This window comes from Danio rerio, chromosome 4 (genome assembly GCF_052040795.2).
Source record: "Danio rerio strain M-AB ecotype USA chromosome 4, GRCz13ab, whole genome shotgun sequence".
Classification (NCBI taxonomy): Eukaryota; Metazoa; Chordata; class Actinopteri; order Cypriniformes; family Danionidae; genus Danio; species Danio rerio.
The window spans coordinates 29,327,501-29,353,741 of record NC_141024.2 but is presented as its reverse complement, the minus strand read 5'-3'; the positions used below and the strand labels follow the sequence as shown (position 1 = coordinate 29,353,741).

The following is a 26,241-nucleotide window of genomic DNA, read 5'->3' as shown; positions in this document are numbered from 1 at the left end:
TAAGAAAACTACAAATTAAAAATTATTTCCAACTCGCCAAAGTGGCTATAGTGGGAGCAGCTGTGTAATCCGCCACAGCTGAAATCTACCCAAGGGTTGGCTGGTTTTAATGTCAAGCCCTGGCCAGAAAGTATCATCTTTTAATTGACGAGATATCTTGTCAGTGGTGTAGAGTCAAATGTCTTGTCTCTCTTTATTTTTGTTTGGCTGTACTCTGTTCTAAACACATTCATATGTCCTTCAAACTCTTTACAAGAGTGTTCTCACATCAGGTGTCTTTGAACCTATTTCCATTGGAATATCTTCCTCCCATTCTGCGAATACATTCACACACAGTCTGTCATTTACTTTGTACACAAACCTCTTTTAAATAAGCTGTTCTATTGCTTTGAATGATGGGTGTTCAGCTTCTGTTGATTATATCCATACTTAGCAATCACAGCTTCGCGAACCACCCAATTTATCATTTCTTAACCTACCGCTTGTTTCGCGGTGGCTCTTGACAGCTGAACTTGTGCTCCGTTTCTATGGGCAATATAGCCGGGGTGAGTTTCGTCTAGCAGGAGCACAAAGGGAATCCCACTGAGGCTTGGGGAGAGAGGTGGGTGGGGGTCTTTTAAGTAGCTGTCTGGTCAAGTAGGGTCTTTTAACGTAGGCTGAAATGAATGTGGTAATTAAGCTGCACTGTGGGCCACAGGACCTTGATGAATATTATCACTTAATTATAGGGATCACTATTCCCAGCACGCAGTTGAGCTGTGCCAGCGCACCGTTTCTTTTCCATTGTGGATGGGTGGTGGTGCATTTATTTGTGCACACATGTGCATATGTATGGGATGTTTTTGGTGTGTGCTGTATCCGGTGCACAGTGTGTCATTGAGACCACAGGGCTTCATTAACATTTCAGTCAACACAGCCTATACTTGACATTGTCACCACAGACTGCACTTGTCTGGTTTGTTTAGGTTCTGCTATTTAACAAACATTATTTAAATGTGTCTCTTGTACATACCTTAGCATATTCTTTATTTGTAATGTATTTTAATTTTTATATTTAAAGCACTTTCCTTTTCATTTATAAGAGCCTCAATTTATTGAACTATGCTTAAGATAGTCACACATTTGGACAGTTTAGATTTAAAAAAAATCTAATAACACAGCATAATGAAAGAAAAATTATTTTTAGTTAGTTGTTAGTGCTGTAACGGATCATAAATTTCATGGTTTGGATCTCATTATAGCTTTTTGGTCACTGATCAGACCATTGCTTTCCATTTATTACAAAAACAGTACTGCAAGAAACTTGATTTCAACAAACAGAACTTAGAACCTGTAATTTTATTTAGTAGAAAAATATATATTTAAATGTGTATTTAGTTCCATTTTCCATAAATTATTCAGTTATTCACTCATAAAGTGTCATGTTTCATTGCTAGATGGATCAATTTTAAAGAATTATTCAGTGAAATATGTTTTGATGGCCGGTTTAACCACTTATTGGTTAAATAATGTAATTGCTGCCTACAACTTTCATTTTTGAGCATCAAGTTAAATGCACATGACGGTGATTTTAATCTTTACCATAAACATCAGTGGTTTTATCTAAATCAGGGGTATCAAAACTCGGTCCTGGAGGGCTGGTGTCCTGCATAGTTTAGCTCCAACTTCCTTCAACAAACCTCCTTGGAAGTTTCTCGTATACCTAAAAAGAGCTTGATTAGCTGGTTCAGGTATGTTAACTGGAGCTGGAACTAAAAATATGCAGGACTTCGGCCCTCCAGGACCGAGTTTGGACACCCCTGATCTAAACTATAAACTGTTATCCTAGTACTTCTTTTGTTTGACTGTTTGTAATTTCATAACTAACTCAAATGACTAAAGACTGAATCTCTTAGGACTAAAAAACATATGCGTATTATCATCGTTTATAATTAATCATGCGTTGGTGTTGATTTATTGTGCTGCATACACTGAATGCATTAATAGAGGTTAAACAAGTAGTGACAGAAAACACCTTTAATGAAACCCACCACATCCCAAATAACCTACCACAACTTTTTCTGTGATCATTATATATAGGTAATCCTAAATGCTTTCATGCATGGGATTTGAATGAACCGAGAGAGGATTTCATTGCGATTAGTTAAAAATTTAGGATTAATCTACAAGGGTCACGTGTGTTCTGACCTTTTTGTTGTCATCTGTTTGAATCGAGGATGAACCGTGATCTGTTACACCCCATTATGTATATAGTTAGTATTTTGAACTATAAAATGCAGGTAATGTTGTACAATTTATTCCCTTAAAGCAGGGATTACCAAACATGTTCCTGGAGGTCCGGTGTCCTGCAGATTTTAGCTCCAACCCTAATCAAACACACCTGAACAAGCTAATCAAGGTCTTACCAGGTATACTTGAAACACCCAGGCAGGTGTGTTGAGGCAAGTTATAGCTAAACCCTACCGGGCACCGGATCTCCAAGAATGAGATTAGTGACCCCTGCTTTAAATCTATATATAAATATTATAAAAAATTTATATTTTGTAATTTAAAAAATGTTGTTTTTGCTAAGATGTTACTCGTTTTAGATGACAAGAACTTACAGTATATTTCTGGGAAATTGTCCTGCATCTAATTTAAGTGTACAGTGATTTTCAGCATGCGTGTGTCATACGAAAAAGGTCACGAACTAAATCATTTCACGAATGCACATCGCTGAAATATTTGCTCATCAAACGTGTTTCCTAATGTGTGGCTTAGTTTCTCCTCTTTCTCTCTTTTCCCTCAAGGACAACTACACCTTCGCCCAGCCTGGGATCCAGAGAAAAGTAAAGGCACTGGAGGAGCTGGTCAGCCGGATTGATGGTGCGTAACCCTCTGTGATGCACAGCCTACTTAACTCCGTACTCTCCTCTTTTTTTTTTCCTCCCGTGTCCTCACTCTCTTTATCTCGCTCTGTCTCTGACTAACCTATTCCCCTCCACCCCCCTTCAGCTGCAGTGTCAGCCCCAATCAGTGCACCAGTGCTTTGGCCTTTAGTGGAGAGCGCTCGCTGCTCTGGCCAGGAAAGCAGAAGGCACTGGAGCATAAGCCTCTCTCATTACTTTCTATTAGGTGGCCGTAATCAGAATTCAATGCCCATTTCTTGGAGACAGGAAGCCCTCTCCTCTCCTCCCGCACAAGGCCTCTATCTCCTCAGCCTGCATTAGACCCAATGATTGCTTTAATTTCTGAGAGAAAGACCGCAGTGAGAGCATATTGTTGATGTTTTTGCTCCACTCTCTTCATGGGAAATAGAGAGAGATGTAGTGTGTTTCACTCTCATCAGTTGTTTTTTATTTTTTTAACACTATATATAGCATTGCTTGTTTTTTTCCTCCACTTTCACTTTGATTGCCTTCTCAGTTCTGTATTTGTGCTTCAACAGAATTTGTGTTTGCCTCTTCCAGCTTTAATAATTGGTTATTTACAGAACTCTTCAGAGTGAAATAAGGTTGAAAAGTATTTGAAAACAACACAAGTTTTGGTAGTCTGCAAATAAAATTAATTAGTTCCCCGAACAATATCAATACGGATCTAAAACACAAGCAGTAGTCAAGTCATCTATGTTTCAATAGTGTTTTTTTTTTTTTTTTTTTGCAATATATATTGTAATGTAATGTAATGTGTATGTATATAGTGCATTTATTGTGTATGGCCATACACCCAAAGTACTTCACAATTATGAAGGGGGTCTCTCCACACCACCACTAGTGTGCAGCATTCACTTGGATGATGCGACGGCACACACTGACAGTATAGTGTCCCCTTCACTTTTACTGGGGCATTAGGACCCACACAGACCGCAGGTTGAGTGCCTCCTGCTGACCGCACTAACACCACTTCCAACAGCAATCTAGTTTTCCCATCTGGTCTAGTTTTCCAGGTACTGAGTGAGGTACAGGTGCTTAGCCCTGCTTGGTTTCAGTGGGTGAACGGTCTTGGGCTGTTAGGTGATATGGCTGTGGCATACAAAGCTGTTTTGCACAGATCATAGGTCTCAAACTCAATTCCTTGAGGGCCGCAGCTCTGCACAGTTTTGCTCCAGCCCTAATCAGATACAGCTGATCCAACTAATGAAGATGTTTAAGGCTACTCTGGAAGACCTTGATTATTTTGATCAGATGTGTTAGAAAAGGGTTGGAACAAAACTGTGCAGAGCTGCGGCCCTCCAGGAATTAAGTTTGAGACCTATGGCATAGATGAACAAGAAAGAATCAAATAAAAGCGTAACAATATTTCACTTCATCTGGCATATTCAGACTATCAGGCAGGTAGAATGTAGTTCTAGTTAAATTAAACTAATTCAGTTAATATCATTGTTCCTGTTTAATAACGATCCACTGTAGAGCAACTGAACAGACCCCAACTAAGCTCACCAGAGGTGACAGTGGAAGAAACCAAATTGCAACCTATTGATGAAAAATGAAAGCAAAGCTTGGCTCAGTTGAGGGAGCAGTTCTTCTCTCGCCAATTGGAAAATAGGCAGAACTGCAGTCCAAAAACCCCTGTGGCCATAAGAATGATATGTGTCCTTCAAGGTAAAGTTGAAGGTTTTAGGGCCAAAATTCTGACTGACCAAAATAATCTGTGTATACCAGGGGTTGACAAACTTTTTCTTAAAAGGCCCGTGTCCTGCAGAGTTTAGTTCCAACCCTGATTAAATACACCTAAACAAGCTAATCAAGGTCTTACTAGGTATACTTGAAACTAGACAGGTGTGTTGAGGCAATTAAACTCTGCAGGGACACCAACCCTCTAGGACTGAGATTGTTGAACCCTGATGTGGACTCTCATCTGTCACTGAGTAATTTGCAGGAATAATCTTCTGCTGTTGACTCTAAACTATCCTCATAGACCATGCGGGGCTGCGTTGAGTTTGTTTTTTTACAACAATCTTCTCTGGAAACAGACCGGATCCAAGATCCAGGCCACAGGACCTTGATGAATTTTATCACTTAATTATGGGATCACTATTCCCAGCACACAGTTAAGCTATGCCAGCACACCATTTTCATTCTATTGTGGATGGGTGGCGGTGCATGTATTTGTGCATACATTTGCATATGCATGGGATGTTTTTTGTTGTGTGCCCTGTAGGACTTAGATTGGTGAATCATAGTGTTTTCACTCATCTGACACTGATGAATTTGTCGGGGGGATCTTTCGTTCTTGACACATTGATATCCTCATAGACCGTGTGGGGCTGTCTTGAGTTTGTTTTTTTGTGCACAACAACAATCTGCTATAGATACTGACCAGATCCAAGATTATGCAATCCTGGACGTAAAGAGAGATAGACAGATAAACTTGAGCATAGATCATATTATTTCGGTGGTGTCTTGTTGGAAAGCAACTTTTCTTCTATTTGGCCTAAATAATGAAACATGATCATACCTTAGGGCAGGGGTGTCAAACTTAGTTTTTGGAGGGCCGCAACTAACTCTGCTTCAACACACTACCTGTACATTTTAAACAAGCCTCATGACTCAGTTTGATCAGGTGTGTTAAATTTGGGGTAAAACTAAACTGTCCAGAGCTGTGGCCCTCCAAGAATTGAGTTTGACACATGTGCCCTTTTGAAAGGTTTGTGTTTTTTATGTGTATGGTACTGCAAAGTGTCGTTATTTCCTCCCAAATAGTTCTAGAGGGACTGTTGTAAAGTTTAGGCGACAGTTAGGAAAAGGATATTGTAGGAACACCTACAATCATACCTGCCAACACCCCCGTTTTTCCCAGGAGTCTACCGTATTTCAGAACCATCTCCCGTTTTGTCATTTCTACCGGAAAACTCTTCCCCCAACTTTTCGGTTTTTCCATCCTTGGTAAAGTCTTTGAACGGTACTGGATACAGACATGCACGCCCCCCTCTCCACCCTGCTTTTCGGTATTTCGGCTTACACATAACCCCTCACCTCCCCACCCCAGACTCCTGGATTTTCAGAGACGAATGTCGACAGTTATGCCTACGATTCATTTTGATACTCTAGCTATAATCAATTGTACACAAGGGACTAAATACAGTTGATCAGTGCATCAATCTCATTCTTGAAGGGCCGGTAACTTGCCTCAACCCACCAGTCTGGTTTCAAGTATACCTAGTATGACCATGATTAGCTTGTTTGAGTGTGTTTTATTAGGGTTGGAACTAAACTCTGCAGGACACCGGCCCTCCAGGAATGGCTTTGGTGACCCCTGTAGGTTGGGGAGTTCTAAGTCATTCAAGGCTTTGCAAGTAATAAACAGGATTTAAAAATGGATAGGGAGCCATTTTCAATAGGGAGCCAGTGCAATTCTGACAGAACCCGATTAATATGATCTTATTTCTTAGTTATAAGGGGCCACTAAATCTGCATTTTGAACCAGCTGAAGATTGTTTGTTAGGTCTATAGGGCCTTCTCCTAATAATGCATTACAGTAATCTAGCTGCAAGGTCATAAAAGCATGAATGGCCTTCAAATGACTAGTTGCAATCAAATGTCACCCCCAAATTATTAACTGACGACTAGGACTTAACTGAACATCCATCAAGCGTACCTTCCTGAATCCTGATGTTCATCTACTTTGCATCAGTCTAACAGTTTTGAATTGGCTAATGTAATGCATTTCAGCGAGATAAGCACATTAACATCTGGTTTAATGAGGCTGGTGAGTGAGCTTTATCAGTTGAAGTCTTTGTGCTCTGGCTTGTTCTTGAGTAACCTTCACATTGTCAGGCTCCAGAGCTTTTCGCCTGTCACATTTATTGTGTTTAGCCACTCTTGATTACAGATAATGTCTTCTATTAGACATTCAAATGGGGTTTGGAAGTGCCTGGCAAAGAAACCAATGAAAGGGAACAATTGATATTTGAGATTCAAGCGCACACTGCCTGCTTTTTTTTTTTATTCGCCAGTATTGAACTATACAATATCTTCTGCTGTGAGGGTAATTATGAAAGATACAGTGAGTGATCCTGACAGATACGTGGCATTTTATTTGATATTATATTTTTGTCCCTCTCCCCTTCTATACTTCATGCATTTTAATCATCAATCAATTGAAATCAAAAGTGCTCTATCTATCTATCTATCTATCTATCTATCTATCTATCTATCTATCTATCTATCTATCTATCTATCTATCTATCTATCTATCTATCATCTATCTATCTATCTATCTATCTATCTATCTATCTATCTATCTATCTATCTATCTATCTATCTATCTATCTATCTATCTAGATAGATCATCTAATCTACACACTATGTATTTAACATTTTACTTTTAAGCAGTGTTAAAAACATTTATCATTGTGATACACTCACACACTCAGACAATATCTGAGACAAGCAACCGTTGGACACAACCTTTTTACATTTTAGCATTTAGTGTTTAACATTTTCATTGGCGGATCAAAACTGATATTACATGACATGTAACTCTTAGAATTGACATCATGTAAATTTAAATTTTGCATAAAAGCAATTTCAAGCTCCCAAGTGTGCTGTTGGTCAAAATATCAGCACAGTTGGTCATACGATATTGCGTAAATAATTGACTTTTTTTTTTCTCTTTCTTGTCCGAACATCTGCTCAAACAGAAATGAGCTTTCTGCGAGTGAAGTTTAGATGCCAAACACCTCTTTCACATTTCCCATTACTCCTTCATTTTAGTTAATCTGCTCTGATCAAACCTAATTTGATCGAGTCAATTGGGTGGGGATTTCATGTCCACATCAGATAATCACTTTTCTTGATTCAGTCCTATGGGTCAGCGTGCTGTGTTCACAGCATAAATCATTTGGTTCGACTCGGTAGGACAAGACGCAAATAGCAATAGTATGTTTTAATACTTGCCACCTGGGCCAGCAGGGACAACATGCCAAGAAAATAGGGTCACAACAGAAAAGCTATTGGTTTCTCTCTGCGGTCAATTGAGGGAACGACTTGTTTTCTTGCTTTCCTTACTGAAAAAAATAAAATAAAATAAAAAACATACTTAAATTTTATTTGATAATATCCAAAAAAGCAAATTTGACTAATCTTAAATCAAAAACAATCAACTTGTCAATATTGTATCCTGTAAATTTACTTAGTTTACTCTAAGAAATGCTAAATAAAGTAAATAAAAGTTCATAGATTGCATTAAATCTAATTTATTCTAATGAATCAATTAAATGTATTATTTTTTTTATCAAAAAGAATATTATTTTCATCAAATAAGTAAACCTTATTAGTTACAAGTTAGTGTGCTCAAAAAAACAAAACAAAAAGTAAACTAGCATTAGCACAATTATGGTCTAATGACGCAACAAACATCAATGTTTTAAATAAAGCTGCCAACACTGAAACATGAGTGCTACTTTTCTGCAAGGCAGTTAACTACCAACTCAAACTTACTCAAAATGTGTCTTAGTCTTCAAACTAATGAAGAAAACAAGACTCTAAAAATACTTTATCTTAAATTAAAACATTAGGATTACTTAACATGTTCTCTTCTTTGTTTTTTTGTTCCCAGGTTCTGCATGTTGCAATGTGCCGAATTTTCATTCCCAATCTTAAGCCAATTTTAATCAGTAGTTTTGGTTCAATTTGGAATTTCCCCAACCAAATGCAGAGCCCGGGGGATTAAAGGCTGAACAAATCATAACTTTTTGATTCAGATTTACTTAATATTACTAGGTTTATTTGCAATTATTAGAAAACATTTAAACATTACATGTAAATGAATATGAATATTTAACTCTTTCCACTTAATTAATTTATTACATAAAGAAAATGTGTTTAACATTTTACTAATGTTACTTAGGAAATTCTAGTTATCCTTGAATTTTAATATTGAAACTTAAAAATTGTGACAGTAAATGTATTTACCACATCAAAAAGTCTTGTATTTCAGAGTATGAAACGCAACAAGATCTTCAGGATTTCAGTTGGAAGTTAATGCAGCAAGGTCAAAGTGCGCATATCCTTGCATTTTTAATGCATTACAGCTCTCTCTTCCCAACATCCCTTTATCTTGTCCTTTGAACAGCCCTCACTCTGTTTGGGTTGCACTTTCCATATATAAAAGACATGCCAGAGAGGGAGGGCGTAATTGCCGCTCGCTGGAGAGTTGGGTTTCTGCCATGCTCATCTTCATCAGGCTGCCTGGATTACTGTCGCATTATTTCCAAATTTCCCCCTTGTAAGGACGGCACATGTCGACCTTAATCAGGCTGCTCTTAGATCTGGCACTGTCACGGTGTTTTACATCATATTCTCTCCTGTAATAAAGTTGAGGATGTAAATCAATCAGGCGGTCCTTTTTTGCACTTTTTTTTAGTCACCACTACGCTGAGGAACGTACCATGCTTGGTCACTCTCCCGTCCCGAACAGAGGTGATGGTGCCTCTTCTGAAGCTAATGAGGCTGGGGGTTTTAAATATATGGCTGCTGGGAAGGTGTAAGCCCAGACCTTCAGTCTAGTAGGGCTGTCAATATGGCTAAAAAACTGAATATAGATTTCTGTCTTCTGCTCAAACTACATTTGAGTTCTAAAGGGAATTCTTAATGTCACATGAAAAAGTGCTGTTTTGGCTGCTATGCCAACTAGAGGGCACAAGCAAGCCCGATGAGCAAATAATAACAAGATGAAACAGCAGTTTACAGGTCTTTTGGTGCCGTCTTAGATGTTTTTCCAAGTAGGAAGGTGGAAAACTCCCTGATTTGTCTGGAATGCAGCATATACTAACAAAAGTAAGTGAACGGTGCGTGGATGGAAGAGTGTGTGGGTGTTTCCCAGCTCTGTGGGTTGTACTCTCAGTGCTAAGTTTTGGCAGAAAGGGTATTCACTGTGTAAAGTAGTTTGATATACCAGGGAATAATCCAAAGGATAGTGAGTGAGTGCATTTTTATCAAAATTATATTCAAAAAAAGACAAATTTGATTGTGAAATCCTGCATTATAGTATTACAGAACTCAGTCAATCCCTATGCAACCATCATTAATACTTAACGATTACTTAAAATCATCAATACTTAAGTCTCTATAAGTCTCTAAGTGAGTGCTGTCTCGCTGGGGAAGTCACTTTCCAACACCTTTTCATTCAATTTTCCTCGCTGGTGGAACGATCTTCCCATTTCCATACTGCTGATTTACTGACATCATTCAAGCATCAACTAAAAACCCATCTCTTCTGTAAACACTTGAGCATTTAAGTACCCTCCTTACTCTACCTCTTACTTCTCTGAACAGTTCCCGTATAAAAGTGTCAGTTCTTGTTTTTATTGCCTCTTCAAGTCACTTTGGACAAAAGAATCTGCTAAATGACTAAAAGTTTATGTAAATGACAGTTTGAAACACATTTATTTAAAATCATCAATATTTAAATTTGGGGATATTCTTTGAGTATCTCTTTTAAGGGGATTAAATAGTTACTTTGATAGTTTCATATTGCCAAAGGCAGTTTGGCTCCAGTATTACAGAAGATCATGCTTTATTCTAAGGTACAATTCTTGCTATTAACAAACCTTTTACTGTGACTTTTAGCTCAATGAGCTCCTAATTCACTGGTTATTATTAGTTTTAGTTGGGTTTAGGTATTGGGTTTGATTAATAATGGGATGAAGAATTAGATCATGCGGAATAAAGGCTGGCTTTTACTTTCGCATTGAGCAATAACAATTATGAAATGCTAGCTGGCAGTAGGTTATGTTCCTCTGTATGGAGTTTCTTCGTGGATGTTTTGTTTTTTCTGAATGGCACCTTAATGTAAAAGTAGCCAAAACTCACTCATTCAGAGGCGGGAACCGGTGAACGTGCAGCAACTTTAATCATAAGGTAAACACAAAACATCAGGAGCTCCTTCATGGGACTCGACACTTGTAAACAAGTGCTACACATCATTGGAGCATGTAGTAAAATTTTTGAGGAGTGTGCGCCAGCCTCGACATTCTCCACTGCGAGGGCTGTGCAACTAAATGAAGGCTGCGCCGGAGCATATGCTTGCGCTTGACGCAGAAGTATAAATCAGCCTTGTGTACTAATACACCGCCTAACGTACAGTGGAAACCCACGCAGGCACAGAAATGCATCCTGTTCCAACTGGGACTTGAACCAGCAACCTTTTTGCTGTGAGGCAATCTTATTAACCACTGAGCCACTGTGCTGCCTCTTCGACAATATTCAAAATTCGACAGACCTACAGTATAGCGACGCTGCAGAAGATTGACGCTCCAACACCTTTGTTCACAGGACATGCTCGTTCTGTGCCATCACCATATGGCTCCTCTCAGTCAGGGTACAGCTAGGGCATGTTTGTCAGGGCCCACAGCGGCCCACAGACATGACAGGCGTTCCCTGCAGGTATCTGGCCCCCGAACATCAACCAGTGAGGCCGAAGGTCATCTGACCTCGCAGCTGTGAGCTGTCCATCCCGTCTTGCTTACATCGGCGCAGAGTGTTCATGCGCACCCAGATGCTCGGATACAGATGCACCGCTCAGGTGCGAAGGTCACGCTTGCACAACACTCGCTTTTTGTGTTGCGGATCCAGTGCCTTTGAGAGCCGCTGACAGAAACGATGCCAGTAATTAATACACAGACCAAATTTCAAATTTAGAAATGCAAAACAGTCAAGGTTCTTTTTGACAAATATTGCTGTGGTTATTATGTAAGGTAACATTTCAGTATAGGGACCAATGCTTTATATAAACCAGTGGATTATTACCCACCTATTAATTGGTAGTTTATTAGTATTTTGCATCCCTAATCATACCTAGAGTAATTCCTAAATCCAACTACTACCATAAATATTATTAAGCAGCTAATTAGAAGTTAATTGAGTTAAAAGGCTCAGTTAAATGTTTGGTTATAGCAAGAATTGTACCTTAAAACAAAGTGTGACTCTCTGTAATTACAAATTGCCTTTAGAAATGCGAAACTACACTCTCAGAAATAAAGGTATAATCTGTCACTGGGCTGGTACCTTTTCGAAAGGTACAAATTTTTACCTATAAGGTCCATGTTAATACTTTGGGTAGCCTAGGAGCCTAGGAACATAACATGACTATACCTTGCTTCAAATCTCTTTACTACTTTCGAAACCGAGCACTTGCTTTTTTGTTGTATTCATATTGAAAAAAAAAAAAAAAATGACAGAAAGCTTAAATACAAATCTTGTGAGGATGTTGTTTCTTGAAAAGGAAAGTAATTAAAAAGTAACACTTTCATCCAAAGTGACCTTTAAAAGAAGCATTATGTTAATGCTATGACATTGTTTTTTTTTTCTTCGAGAATATGGAAAGATGATTGTGTTTCTTAGATGCGTGGATTCTTTCTCTGTCTTTGTATTTGTGAAAGAAAATAAAGGAAGATGAAAAACTATTTCGTACTTTTGGCTATTAAGGTCTTTAGCTCACAAAGATAGAAGTAGTTATGGTTTTGGAATCATTTTCCATCTGAGCTAAATCATGGTCAACAGTACGTTTCTGTGAATGAGGATTGATAGGCAGGGTTAACATAGAGGCATAAATTGAGGTACAATTTCTGACACAAATCATGCAAATTACTTCTTCAAATTTCGAATGATTACATTATTCCCCAACAGTAGTTTCCAAAGTGTGTGCATTTATGTTGTATTCAATTTGCATATGTGCAACTCAAACACTTTTTTTTTACCAACATTGCATATGGAGTAAGACTTGCTTTGCTCTCAGTGAAAAGAGCTGTGGAGTTTGGCATATAGTGGCTAATGACACCAGAATGTGCATATATATATATATATATATATATATATATATATATATATATATATATATATATATATATATATATATATATATATATATATATAATTTTAAATGTCAGTACTATAGAAGGACCCTTCCGTTTTATTGTCATGGAAACTTCACTCGTGGTCTTTGCGCTGTGCTTTGCTGTCAGGTAAGCTAAAGAGCAAGAAAACCATTCCTTTCCACCAAGAACAAGACTGTAGACTGAAAACCTGACATTATAACACCCATGTGTGAGTGTTTGTCCTTTGGCTGTATGAGGCATGTGCAGATGCAAGTGTGCACTTTTATGCAGTTTGTCATGTTTCGTTCTTGTTAACTCTTTTCCCTTGTAATGCAGAGTTGAAGTCCACATATATTGGTGTATTCCGAATTCTGTTCATTGTTTCTGTTGCTCAGACAGAAAATAAAATCGCTGGTTCTTTGAAGTCATCGTGACAGATCAAGCTTTCGAACAACTACATTGATTTCTTTTACATTTCCTTCACCACTAGGCCCTAAGCGGCCTGCCAATTTCCTCACTGTTGAGCTTTAATTATCCGCCTGCTTTTCAAAGAGCCGCGAGCACTTTTTATAGGATTTTCACACCTTAACCGCCTTCAAGATATGGCCATTTCCACTTCCTGTTCTCATAATTACATGCCTTGGTGAAGCTCTTCAGCCATTTCTTTTTTTAAACTTCAACCACAGCACATAGTAATAATATGATTTTTTAAAAATATTCTTTAGAGGTTTGATTGAAATAAAGACAAAAGTGCAGTGTAAAAAAAAAAAAACGATTTTGCAAAAAGTCAAATGTCTTTATGTTACTTTAACATATTGTAATATGTTAATCAGCTTTCAACTGCATTTTTAAATTTATACAAAGTTAACATCAACTAACTTAAAATTTTTAGTTCATTTGATTGATGTTAGTTGAGATGACTTGAAAAGTAAGTTAAAAATTAATAAAGTAACAGCCATTTTTTTTTACTGTGTAATTATTCGACAGACCTCAGAAGTTTAAGTTCTGAACTATTCTTTTTAATAGTTAAAATAATATTTAATTTGCCTGGTCTATTGCTAAACTACAGTGAGTAAATTATCAAACTAATTCAATCCTTTAATTGTTTGTTTATATTTAATTGTATGTTATTGTCAAATATTGATTTTTACTCTTTTATTTTCAATAGTCAACGTTTTTTGGTTTGCTTTTTTCCTTACTCATACTCAATCACTTTTGAGTTTGAAGAAGTGAGTGTGTCTCTATGCACTTGTTAATACCCTTCACACTATATTAATTAACTGGCAAACAAAACATAGGTAGTTAAATAATCAACGCAATCATCTCAAATCATTGTCTTTGTTGTGGTTAGAATTGTGTGCTTGCCTAGACCTTTATGTGCTTGTGTACCCCCAAGTGATCTTAATTGTAATTCAGAAGCTGCAGGCACGTAAAAGCCAGAGCCAGTTTTATTGTTCGACCAACAAGCTTGAGGAATTTATTTTGTATTAAATTATTATTTTTTAATACATTTTTTACAGCTACACAGCAAATTCATCTGAGTTGAATTCTCGGTGTTGAAGCATTTCAGAGTAAAGTGTTGACGTTAAAGAGTTAGATTTTGATAAATGAATATAATAAGAGTTAGAATTGATTTTATTCAGTGCGAAATCAAGGAGTTATCTTTTCTACACTTGGTGGTGTTATTTCCAACATCCGGGAATTCATGCAGCCCCAGTCACTGAAGAATTTTCCAGACGCCATTTTCCATCTGAGGTTTAGAACAGCAACTGGTGAGTCAAACTACCTAAATGTTGGTATTTTACTGACTTTCTCTAAGGAAATACAGTTGTAAACATATTGTTAAGTTAATAACTTTAGAATGGAGTGACAATTTTAATCTTCTGCGGTTCATTCATGGTCGTTTGTGTATCTAGCTTAACTGCATTACTATTAACTTCTTTTCAAGAATGTTTTTATATATGCTCACGCATACATAGTGCATAAAAACATCAAATGGACATGTTTAACACATTTCTGTCACGCTTAATGCCATTTTGTGCGTTGTTACCCATCTGTAAAATAAAATCGACACTTCTCCTTTAATTCAAAGCAAACTAGCGAGGGAATCCCCGGAGCAGCCTAGCCTACTCTGCCCGGATGCTAACGGCAACACTGGACGGTTTCCATAAGCTCTGGAGAGTTTCTAAAACATATCTGGTGAGTAAATGAACATATGCTTACTTGTAAAAGGCTTTCTGACTAAAACATATGATTGTTTGTTATTCGTGTACGTTAGTTTGGTTATTTTAAACACCGCGGCCCTTTTAAACTGGTTCATTGGTGGCCGTCCATATACCGTTAGTTGATAGACTCGCGTGATAACGTACGCTTGAATTATATTAAGCGTTGTCAACCATTAAAGTCGGAATGTTAACATTAATGTCTTTAAATGACCGCGTTTGCACTTTCTCAGACTTTTGAGGTTACAGAAGTCTCCCGGAAGTTGTGGGACTAACATTAACGTTATCCCGCAAATGCACAGAGACTCCCAGATGCCCAAGTAGATGCCCGCAAATGAATGATAATCTCCCGGAAATCGCGCGTCTCCCGCCCGGTCATTAAACACTTTGCACACCCATGTCCACCGCATCCCTCCCAGCTCTTCAGGTACGTTGCGCGCAAGTCACCCCCACCGCTCTTCAGGTAAGTCGCGCGCAACTCATCCCATTGTTCTTTAGGTACTCATCTCTCCCGTTACCTCCCGCAAATCAACTCTGTATCCCCCGAAAATTACTTTTCCCAACTTGGGATGTCTGACGTTAGTAAGTTAGGCTATTTCTGTAGTCAGGAAAATCTTAGTCAAGCTTTTTCTCCCGCATGATAATGTGCTTAAAACTATAGGCTAAACTTAGCATGTACTGTACACAACATTTCCTTTTTATTAAAGAAAATTTAGTGCGTTGTAAACAGCCACCTGTCTGTAAAATTAATCAACTGATTCATATTTGAGCAGCCTAATGATGATACAGGTTTGATTTGTAGATTTATTATCAATAATCAACATCTGAATCAAAAGATATCTGAAAAAGTGTGAGGCATACTTTGTGATGTTCATCTCTCTTTTTTTATCTGAAGGTTATGCATATGTGTTAGATACTAATGTGTTGTTGTTTTTTAACAGCCACAGTTCTCTATACAATAACACAAGACCCTGTGACGGTGGCTGATTAGAGACGGATGGTGTATTTCCAGAGTTGGTGAAATGACCAAGCACACCTTCTTGGTCATATGTGGTGATAATAATGAAGGTATGTTTGATAAAGTTCTGTATTTGTTTCACAATAAGCTGCGAGGGTATTAGAGCATTAGAGAATAACAAATGACATGAAGGTGATAAGTTTTGTATTGTGGGTGAACTGTTACTTAAATAATGTTTTGCTCTTTGCTTTGCACTTTTCCTCTTCTGCTTATCCTAATATTTTAGATTATATTTGGACCTGAAACATCTGCTAGACTACAGTAAAGGTGGTGTCAATACTGGACCTGAAAGGGCCTAACAAGTTGAATCTGGTAAAGAAACACGCACGCACACACACGCACGCACACGCTTACAGAAAACTGTTGTTTATGAAGTTTATGAATATTTTTTACACTGTGGCCAATATTTTGGGGAAGTCAGCATTACTAAATGATATAAAAGATTTTAAGCTCCTCTAAATTTTGCTCCAAGTGTTGTGTTAAATTCAGGATTCTGGACAGACAGCTGCCTGTTTTTCCAGTTCTAGTCATAGTGGTTAACCTAATTGTTTTTGGAGATCCAACAGTGATATATGTGTTTTTTCTACTTTTCCATATCCTGTCACCTCAACCAGCTGGGAGAGTCAAGTTGTGGATCATCATGAAGATTTTCAAAAGGTGAGTTTAGATTTCTTGAATGTTTTATTTACTTTAAATGTTCTTTTAAATATATCATAGAATTTGATTGCAATTTGTTTTCAAACATTTTTCTTAGTCATGCTGGAGTCTTGAAGAGTTCTTAGATGAGCATCACCCTATATCCGTGCATCAGGAACCACCAGACGAGCGATCAGCAGCTGCTACATCGTCATGGATAAAAAGGTCATCCTGTGGCTGGGAAGCACTTCATTCACAGGACATGCTTGATGAGATTTCCTAGCTCCAGTTTGTTTTCACACAAGTTTACAGCATTTATACCTTCATTTAAACTGCTCTGTTTGATATGGAGGACCAAGGAAACACCAGAAGTGAAAGATTTGCACGCCAAGTTGTTTAAAATGTAATTTCAGAAGAAAACTATGAGTTCAGAAGTAAACTATGAGTGACGCTATATTGAACTTTCAAATTGCTCTGATAACACATCAAGTTTGGACCAAAGGACTGAAACAGCCTTTTTGAGCACTGGTCATACATATTTTGTTGATACTGTCTGTACTAATAAAACATTTAAAGCATATTTGACATTGTTGCATTTTAAAAACTGAATGAATTGTTGAAGTGGTGAATGTTTTCAAATAAAATGTTTTTTCTTTTGTAATTTACAGTCTATTTGACCTTTTTACCATATTTACACTCAAGAGAGTTGAATAAAATAATATATTACACCAGGCGGTGTTAAATATAGTTAAATTTTTTAACTCTGCCCAGAGTTAAAATTAACCCTTACTTCGGTGTCAATGTGCCAACCCTTTTGATAGTGTTGATTTAACTTTGTTTTGAGTGGACCCCATGAGACACTTTCAAAGTGTTGAAATTAACACCCATAGAGTTGTTTTGGGTCCCCATATTTTGCTGTGTAGCATTATGCACATTGGTGTGCACTGTCACAATAGCTTTGTTTCCAACATCCTATTTTTATCCGCATTTTGGAATATTGAATTAAAGAAAAGATTGATGTAGATGCCCATACATTTTGAAAAAATAAAATAAATAAAGTATTTGCTTATCTGACTTGGAATAAGTTTATTATTATTTTTTTTTTAATATATATAAAATGTCCATAAACTACGACAAAAACACTTACTGAATAATGTTCAGTGTGAGCATAAAATAAGCCATGTTATTTTTAAGAAATCATGTGATAAAAATAGTTGGGATGGTACCCAATGTTTAGTCACAAGACATTACGCATTAACGTTCCGTGCGAACTAAAATCGTCCCAATATGAACTAGCCTTTAATGTTACTTTTATGATGTAGTCAGCAGTTTAGGATAAATAGATAGACAGACAACACGTAACTATTTTAGGTATTTTGAGAAAAGTGACTTATTCATATAAATTCGTACCATTCCACTTATATGATAAACATAAGATTTTTAAAAGGAGGTGTGTGCCCTAACCCTCATTGGTGGTTAAGCAAATTGTAAGATGTAAAATGTAAGAATCGTACAAATCAAAATGAATTTGCCACTAAAACAAAAAGTTACGAATTGTGGTGAAATTGCATTGGATACTGTTGTCTACCACGCTGTTAGTACATACTAACATTTACTCTCATATAAACTCCCGATGACATTTATAAACATTTAAATTATTTTTTTCGCTGTAAAAATTCTTCTTGCTCAACTTATTTCTGTTCTCAATTTCAATTTTGATCAGATTTCGAAAAATGAAGATTACACCCCCCCCCCCCCCCCCCCCCCCCCCCCCAAAAATAGCCTTTGGCTTCTACTTATGTTTGGCAAATATTTGTTCCATATTCCTCGTTCGTTCATTGTTGATGTTTTTGTTATTAATATTTTTTGTTTAGTTTTTTTACATTTTTAGTTTTTTTTTTCTTTTCTTTTCTTTTCTTTTCTTTATTTTCTTTGGTTTTGAAGCACATTTGTTTAGAATGGTGATCAGAACTGACTTGAACTACCTGTGCGTTTCAACTGCAATAATGCACTCCCTCCAGCCAATCAGAATCATTCATTTGAACAGACTATGGAATAAATATACCGTATATATACAATAATACAAGAATAATGCAAGACACATTGATTAGTAAATTGAACAAACTACCACCTTTTTTATCGTTTTACAACCTAGTCATTCCTCAATACTACATATATTAAGCTTTACAGAGCAGTCAGATGTTTTTTTGTTTTTTTTTATGCTAGAATAAGTTTCATTGTGAGCTTTATTGCGCTGCCCAAACACGCTGATGTTACCCAGGTATGAGTTCTTTGATCAATGACCGTCTCTGACACCCCAATCAGCTGAAGTTTCATTGTTCTGCACTAGCACCTTCATTTTTCAATGTCTTCACATTGGCTTAGAAACAAGGATGTGCTTACAATTGATATTAATACAGCGATCGGGCTGCTAGATAAATGAGGGTGGAGAATAGACAGGAAGTCGCCTTGAATAAAGTGCACGGAGAGAGGAGAACAAAAATGTGTACCTCTGTTACTTCTTTAGTATGGCATTTCATATGCCACAGTAGTTTTGTTTGGGTATGATACATTGTGGTAAAATACTAGACTAAACTAGATTAGCAAGAATGTTGGGGAGCTATTATTATTATTATTGTTATTATTATTATTATTATTATTATTTAATAACTATTTATTCAGTTATTTGTTTATTATTATTATTATTACTATTATTATTATTATTATTATTATTATTATTAATATTAAATATTAACTATTTATTCAGTTATTTGTTTATTTATTATTATTATTATTAGTAGTAGTAGTAGTATTAGTAGTAGTAGTAGTAGTAGTAGTAGTAGTAGTATTAGTATTATTATTATTGTACAGCTGGTCAGGCATATTTACAACATGTTTTTATTTATTTATTTATTTATTTTGTTTATTTACTATTATTATTATTTTTTTATTATTATTGAGGCTTGAATTGAATGAATAAATAAATGAATGAATGCTTTATTTATGTAACATTTTATTTACGATTTTTTAATTTTACCAAACCAGGTATATTTTACCAAACCAAGAAAAAAAGAAGAAAAAAAAAATATATATATATATAGTAAATAATAAAAAAGGCCTTGCTCTGTTAAAAATCACTGTTAAAATATTTGAAAAAATAATTCTGATTTTTCACTAGGGCTAATCATTTTGAACTTTGCATCTGAAAGTATGGGGCACAATTTATTATATTAAATTAACTGTTTAGTTTTTTTTTTTTTTTTTTTTTTTGATGTTTTATTTGTGACATATACATCGTTATGCTTTCACTGTATATAAAAAAAATATTAAAGGTGCTTTATGTAAGTTTTTGATCCTTCTAAAGCATAAAGATAGCATAGTATGTTAGCAGAAACATGCTAAGTGAACAGTCTCGTTTATCTGAAAATCATTGCCAAAGTCAGATATTCTGTTTTTAAAATGTGTGTTACATGCCAGAACGGATGTCTTTGTTTTGGTCTTTAAACCTGTCCAATGACAGTTTAGCCAATTATATTTCAGCACTCTAGAATGTCTTTGTGAGAATCCTCTACAGAATAGTACACTTACTGCACTCTAATGAAATCGTAATGTTTATAATGCAAGTAATACATATTAAACTTTAAAATTATTAAATGTAGATTTTGAGTCACTGATATGTGTTGATTTGTCACAGTTCTAATAGTCAATTTCAAATGGTTCATTTTATTTTCAAGATCTGAGGTGAACTGCTGAGTCTGCTGCTGTTTTCAGTAGTAATATATCTAGTAAAATGGCATTCAAACTCACATTATTAGCATTTAAAACTGAATAAAGCACTTGATGTGTACCTGAGTTGATTGTTTTGAGTTTTCTGTTGCTCAGCTGCAAGAAATAAAAGCTGTTTCTAAAATACAAATTTCAGGTGTTTGTTAGGACAAAAACTCCTTTTAATATGGAAAATATTCCTTTTAATATGGAAAATATTCCTTCTATCACGTACCGTTGCGTTTACCAGGAGCATGACTTAAATCAGCCTTTAGGCTTGACAGTCAGACACGCTGCTTTTAGTGTACAGGCACTTGCCTGTTTTGAACCAGGTGTGCAATACCTAGTTCTACCACTGGGTGTACTGCACCTTTAAATTAGATGTTAATTTGATTTGAAAGAGACATCAATAATTTTTTTTATTTCTTTTTTCATATGTTCAAAATTTGTTCCTGGTGTAATGTTTAAACTGCAGCATCTGGTTAACATGCATATTCATGTTTATATGTAAATTAAATGCTCATTTTTACTGTAGACGATTTGCTTTTTTCTTTTTTCTTTTTTAGACTGTTGAATGTGTGCGTAATCTATCCGTCTGTTTCTTTATTTCTCTCTCCACATGTCTCTTTCACACTCATACTCGCACTCTCATTAGGAAACCAAACACACTATTGTCGCCGCACACTTTGGTTTCGTTGGAGGGCTTGTAGTAATTAGCAGCCGTATTAGACGATAGCCCATAAGAGTTGTTTAACGCTAAAACAATTCTGTTCGTCAGAAGCGCCTCAGAACGTGAACACGGTTTCCTCTTATCTTGTCTGTTTTGTATGAATACATTGAGCTTCATCAGCATGCAAATTGCTCAAGGTGAATTTATTTATGTAAATGAGGACACAATGTGGGCTTTTTCCCCCCCCCCGCGCAAATCATATAAGGTTAGAAAAGCACACATTAACATTTGAGGTGACACAGTACAGAGAGTCCTTAGGGAATGAGGAAATACTTGATAACCTGAATGACACCTGATGTCGCTTTTCTTTTTAAAGCTTTTTTTCAGCATAAATATTGCTTTTGTAGAATGTCCTCTTTTGACCTGAACAGAAGACTCAACTGGTAGAAAACAAAGCTTCTTGAGTTTGTTTGTTGTCAGGTTTGGAGTTCTAAATGGGTTGGTGACCCTAAAACGTCAGTTTTGTCAGTAATTATTTACTCATATGTTGTTTCATATTGCTTCTTCATTGTTTGTTATTTTATTTATTTATTTTTTTAACCAGAAATCTGTGTTTTTTATTTAGCTTTTTTAAAAAAAAATCAGAAATTTCATTATGTTTTGATTTTTGCTTTGTTCATATTATTGTAATTTGTATTGTTGTATTTTGTCTTTTTTATATATATTTTTCCTGTTGTTTTGTTTTTGTTTTGTTTGTTATTTGGTCTTGTTATTTTTTTTTTCTCTTGTTTTGTTTTGTTATTTTTTTCTTGTTTTAATTTTTCTTTAGTTTATTTTCTTTTGTAATTTGTCTTGATTTTTTTATTGTTTTGTTTCATTTTATTTTGTGTTTTTTTTAATTATTTTGTCTAATTTTTTTGTCTTATTTTATATTATTTTGTTATTTTGTCTTGTTTTGTTTTTGTTTCGTTATTTTGTCTTGTTTTGTTTTGTCATTTTGTTTGATTTTATTTTGTTTTATTTTTTTTGTTATTTTGTCTTGTTATTTTCTCTTGTTTTGCTATTTTGTCTTATTTTGAGTTTTGCTTTTAGATTTTTATTTTTTTGTCATTTTGTTATTGTTATTTTATTTTATGGTGTGTTATGTCTTCTTGTTTTGTTTTTGTTTTGTTATTTTGTCTTGTTTTGCATTTTTGTTAAAAAAAAATAATTAAATAAACCAAAAAATGGTCCCTATGGTGAACGTTGACTTCAATCATATTTATCAAAATAAACAGAAATTTAATCAGGGATTTCTGATGAGGAAGATGATGATGATGATTATTATTATTATTAATATTTTATCATTGATAATAAATAAATAAATAAATAAATAAATAAATAAATAAATAAATAAATAAATAAATAAATAAATAAATAAATAAATAAATCAAGCACCACAATCAAAATTAATTGCTGCAACATTGTTAACTTTAAAGTCAGATTGTAAAACAAATTTAGAAATTGAAAATGTCAGCAAAATACCTTGACACACCTCTGTTTCTACTGATCACAATGTAATCCAGAAACCAGGAAGAAAAATCTTTATTTTAACAACATGTATTGGTTGCTGTGCACTTCCTTGCTCACTGATAAATGTGTACATTTATCGTTTCTGTTTTCCATTTACTTTGCATAAATCAACGGTTTGACTGAAGACGTGGTTGTGAAATAATGTCAGATTAAAAGCAACGCTCGCACAACCCTAAACATTGATCTTGTTAGACTCGTGGCACTTGACTTATGGCTTATGAACAAGCGCAGGAAGTAGCTTTCTGTCATGATGATGAATGTCATTTGTAGAATCTTACGAGAGTGACAGTGGCCGCTGTCAACTGTCACATCTCCAGATCTGGGCTTAAAATTCATCGAGTATTCAGAGACAAACAGTCAACAATAAGAGAAACTAGGGCCGTACGATATATATATATATATATATATATATATATATATATATATATATATATATATATATATATATATATATATATATATATATATATATATATATATATATATGTGTGTGTGCGTGCGTGCGTGCGTGCGTGCGTGCGTGCGTGCGTGCGTGCGTGCGTGCGTGCGTGCGTGCGTGCGTGCGTGCGTGTATATATATATGTGTGTGTGTATATATATTTCCCAGAGATGGGTTGCGGCTGGAAGGGCATCCGCTGCGTAAAAACCTGCTGGATAAGTTGGCGGTTCATTCCGCTGTGGCGACCCCAGATTAATAAAGGGACTAGGCCGACAAGAAAATGAATGAATATATATACACACATACATATATATATATATATATATATATATATATATATATATATATATATATATATATATATATATATATATATATGTATATATATATATATATATATATATATATATATATATATATATATATATATATATATACACACATATAGTCAAATAGCTACTAGACAGCTATTAGGCCAGTAGAAAAAAAATCCTTATTTATTTGTTTTTTTTATTTTATGATTTGGTTTTACCGTCAGATTCAATATTATCAAATTGTTCCAACAAACCAGGAGCACATGGAAGAAAAAAAGCTGGAAGCAGAGCGACAGTATTACTAAAGAAAATAAAAAAAGACAAAACAACACTGAACAACACTGTTTGCCCTTTAAACCTAACAACTGTTTGGGCCAATAACTGCAGTCAATAATTGTCAGTAACTTGCAATGAGTCTGTAAAGGAATTTTTCCCCATTAATCTTTGCATAATTGATGTAATTCAGCCACACTAGGTTTTTTTACCTTTTTTTTTTTTTTTTAGTATAAACCGATTTTCTTTAAGGTCATGCCACAGCATCTCAGTTGTATTCTGGTCAGGACTTTGACTGGGTCACTCTAAAGTCTTCATTTTGCTTTTATTTTGGACTTTTTTGCATTATTGTCTTGCTGCAGAATTCAAATTTGCTTCAGCTTGAGGTCACTAAGAGATGAAAAGACTTTTTCACCCATATAATTATACACACACATTCACACTACCGGACAAAAAGATTGGGGTCAGTAGGATTTTTAAATGTTTAAAAAAAGCTTATCCTGCTCACCCAGGCTGCATTTATTTAGTCAAAAATACAGTACAAATTGTAAAATTGTGAAATGTTATTGTGCTATAAAACCACTGTTTGTAAGTAGATTGTAATTTAATTTAATCATTTATTCCAGTGATTTTGATGATGAATTTTTAGCTTTATTACTCTAGTCTTCAGAGTGACATGATCCTTCAGAAGTCACTGTAATATTAAGTATTATTGTAATTAATTATTACTTTTAATGGTAATAGTAATAAAAGCAATAATGACTGGACTAATAATTTCATTTGCAAATACAGTAAGTAATAAATAAATATTTAATAAATGCGTTTTTAACAATTAAATTATTATTATTTTTTTTTTTTACATTTAGTAAATGCCACCTCGAGTAATTATCTTAAAAAAAAAAAAACATACGAAAAAAAAAAAAAACTTTTGACCATTAGTGTATTTATGTATATTCATGTATCGTAATTACATTTGATCATTTCACAAATACATATTCCAAACAACTTAACTTTTCTCCTGTTTTGGGTGGAGTAAAAGCAGCTTGGGTAAGCAATAAACTACTTTAAAAACTAAATAAATATTAATAAATAAATGATTCTTGATGTTTGACTTGTTGACATTGCATAAGATGCACATTATATTGTAATGAGACTACTGAAAACGTTGTCTGCTCAGTGCTGTTGTGATCTCACAAAAGGTGGGCGTTGTAGACCCTCTTTCTCTTAGTGTCTGCGTGGGTTTTGGCTGGAAATGCAGCGAGGGCGAGTCAGAGGGTCAGTGCAGATGTAATTATGGGATGGATGGGCAGGGGCAGAAGTCGAGCGCAAGTCCATTGCTCAGCAGAATCGTGGCAAACAGCTCACTTGTCTTTCTGTGACCCCTGACCTCTGCCTGTTCCCCAGCCCCTCGCAAACCTGCATGCGTTTTGCTGCTTTGAAGGTGGAAGGAGTTATGCAAGCAAATGCATTCTACTTGCTGACCATCCCTGTTCTGCAAATAAAACTGTAATGTAAGGCTTTTTTTCTTTCTTTTTTCTTTATTTTAGGATTTAGGCTGCAAATCTTGACAGTCAAATCTGATTTTGTGACTATATCAGAGTTTTTTGATGACTCACTTGCATCATCTTTTATGCGTGAGTCGTATCCGATTGACTGCATTTACACTGAACATGGCAAAGACACAATGACAAAAAAAAAACAGCGCGCACTGACTGACAGCTCATAATAAAAGAGCGCTACTTTCTTCATCCCTGTGTTTAATCTGTTCGCTTGGTTTAATTTTTTTTTTAATTCTTTTTTACCAATTGTCTTAATATAGTTTATGGCAGAAAAGTTTTTGTTTGGTTATCTTCTTTTAACCTAGGCCCTTTTAAACTTGTCGGCATCCTAATGTCATTTCCATTCGCATGGTTTATCCATGTGGTGTATGCAACAGTTTTAGTTTATATTGTTTATGTGGTGGTAGTTGTGCTTCCTCTCTTTCTCGCTCTCGTTAACATGCGTAAGTACTTTTGCTACATTGCAATATAAAAGTGGACTTGTGTATGAGATTTAAGGTTTGGGGCTCTCCTGAAGTCTGTTCTGAAATGAAAGGATCACAATTGACGTCATTCCCTGATGCGTGACTCGCATTGATAGGTGAAAATCCGATACTGGCTCACACTGCAGACACGGTAGCACAGATCTGATTCATATCGAATAAATTTCCACATATGAACAAGGCCTAAATCTGATTTGAGTAAATCGGAATTTATGTGATTTTTTCTTGCTTACACAAGCCACATGGGAGAAAAAAATGGAATTGGGTCACTTGAACCATGCAGTATAAATGCAGCTTTTTACCTGAAATTAATTATGGTATTGGTTTGAGAAGAATATATTTTTTTCTTTTTTCTTTCTATTTTTCCTTTCTTTCTTTCTTTCTTTCTTTCTTTCTTTCTTTCTTTCTTTCTTTCTTTCTTTCTTTCTTTCTTTCTTTCTTTCTTTCTTTCTTTCTGGAAAAAAAGAACTTTCTTGAAAGTGTGAGGAATCTGTT

General features: G+C 35.4%; 1 protein-coding gene and 1 long non-coding RNA gene across 5 annotated transcripts in view; both read left to right on the top strand.

Moving 5' to 3' along the window:
• Positions 1-26,241, top strand: part of tbc1d22a (TBC1 domain family, member 22a) — a 274,142-nt gene that overhangs the window by 157,262 nt on the left and 90,639 nt on the right. For 3 of the 4 annotated variants that reach the window (XM_087246433.2, XM_087246434.2, NM_214799.1), the window contains 1 exon segment: positions 2,790-2,865. In XM_087246433.2, coding sequence (XP_087102559.2) covers positions 2,790-2,865 — 76 coding nt within the window. 4 annotated transcript variants of the gene reach the window in all.
• Positions 14,312-17,333, top strand: LOC148679960 (uncharacterized). Its single transcript, XR_015942446.1, has 6 exons — positions 14,312-14,568; positions 14,889-14,995; positions 15,960-16,086; positions 16,263-16,348; positions 16,651-16,693; positions 16,791-17,333. It is a non-coding gene; the product is annotated as an uncharacterized LOC148679960 (long non-coding RNA).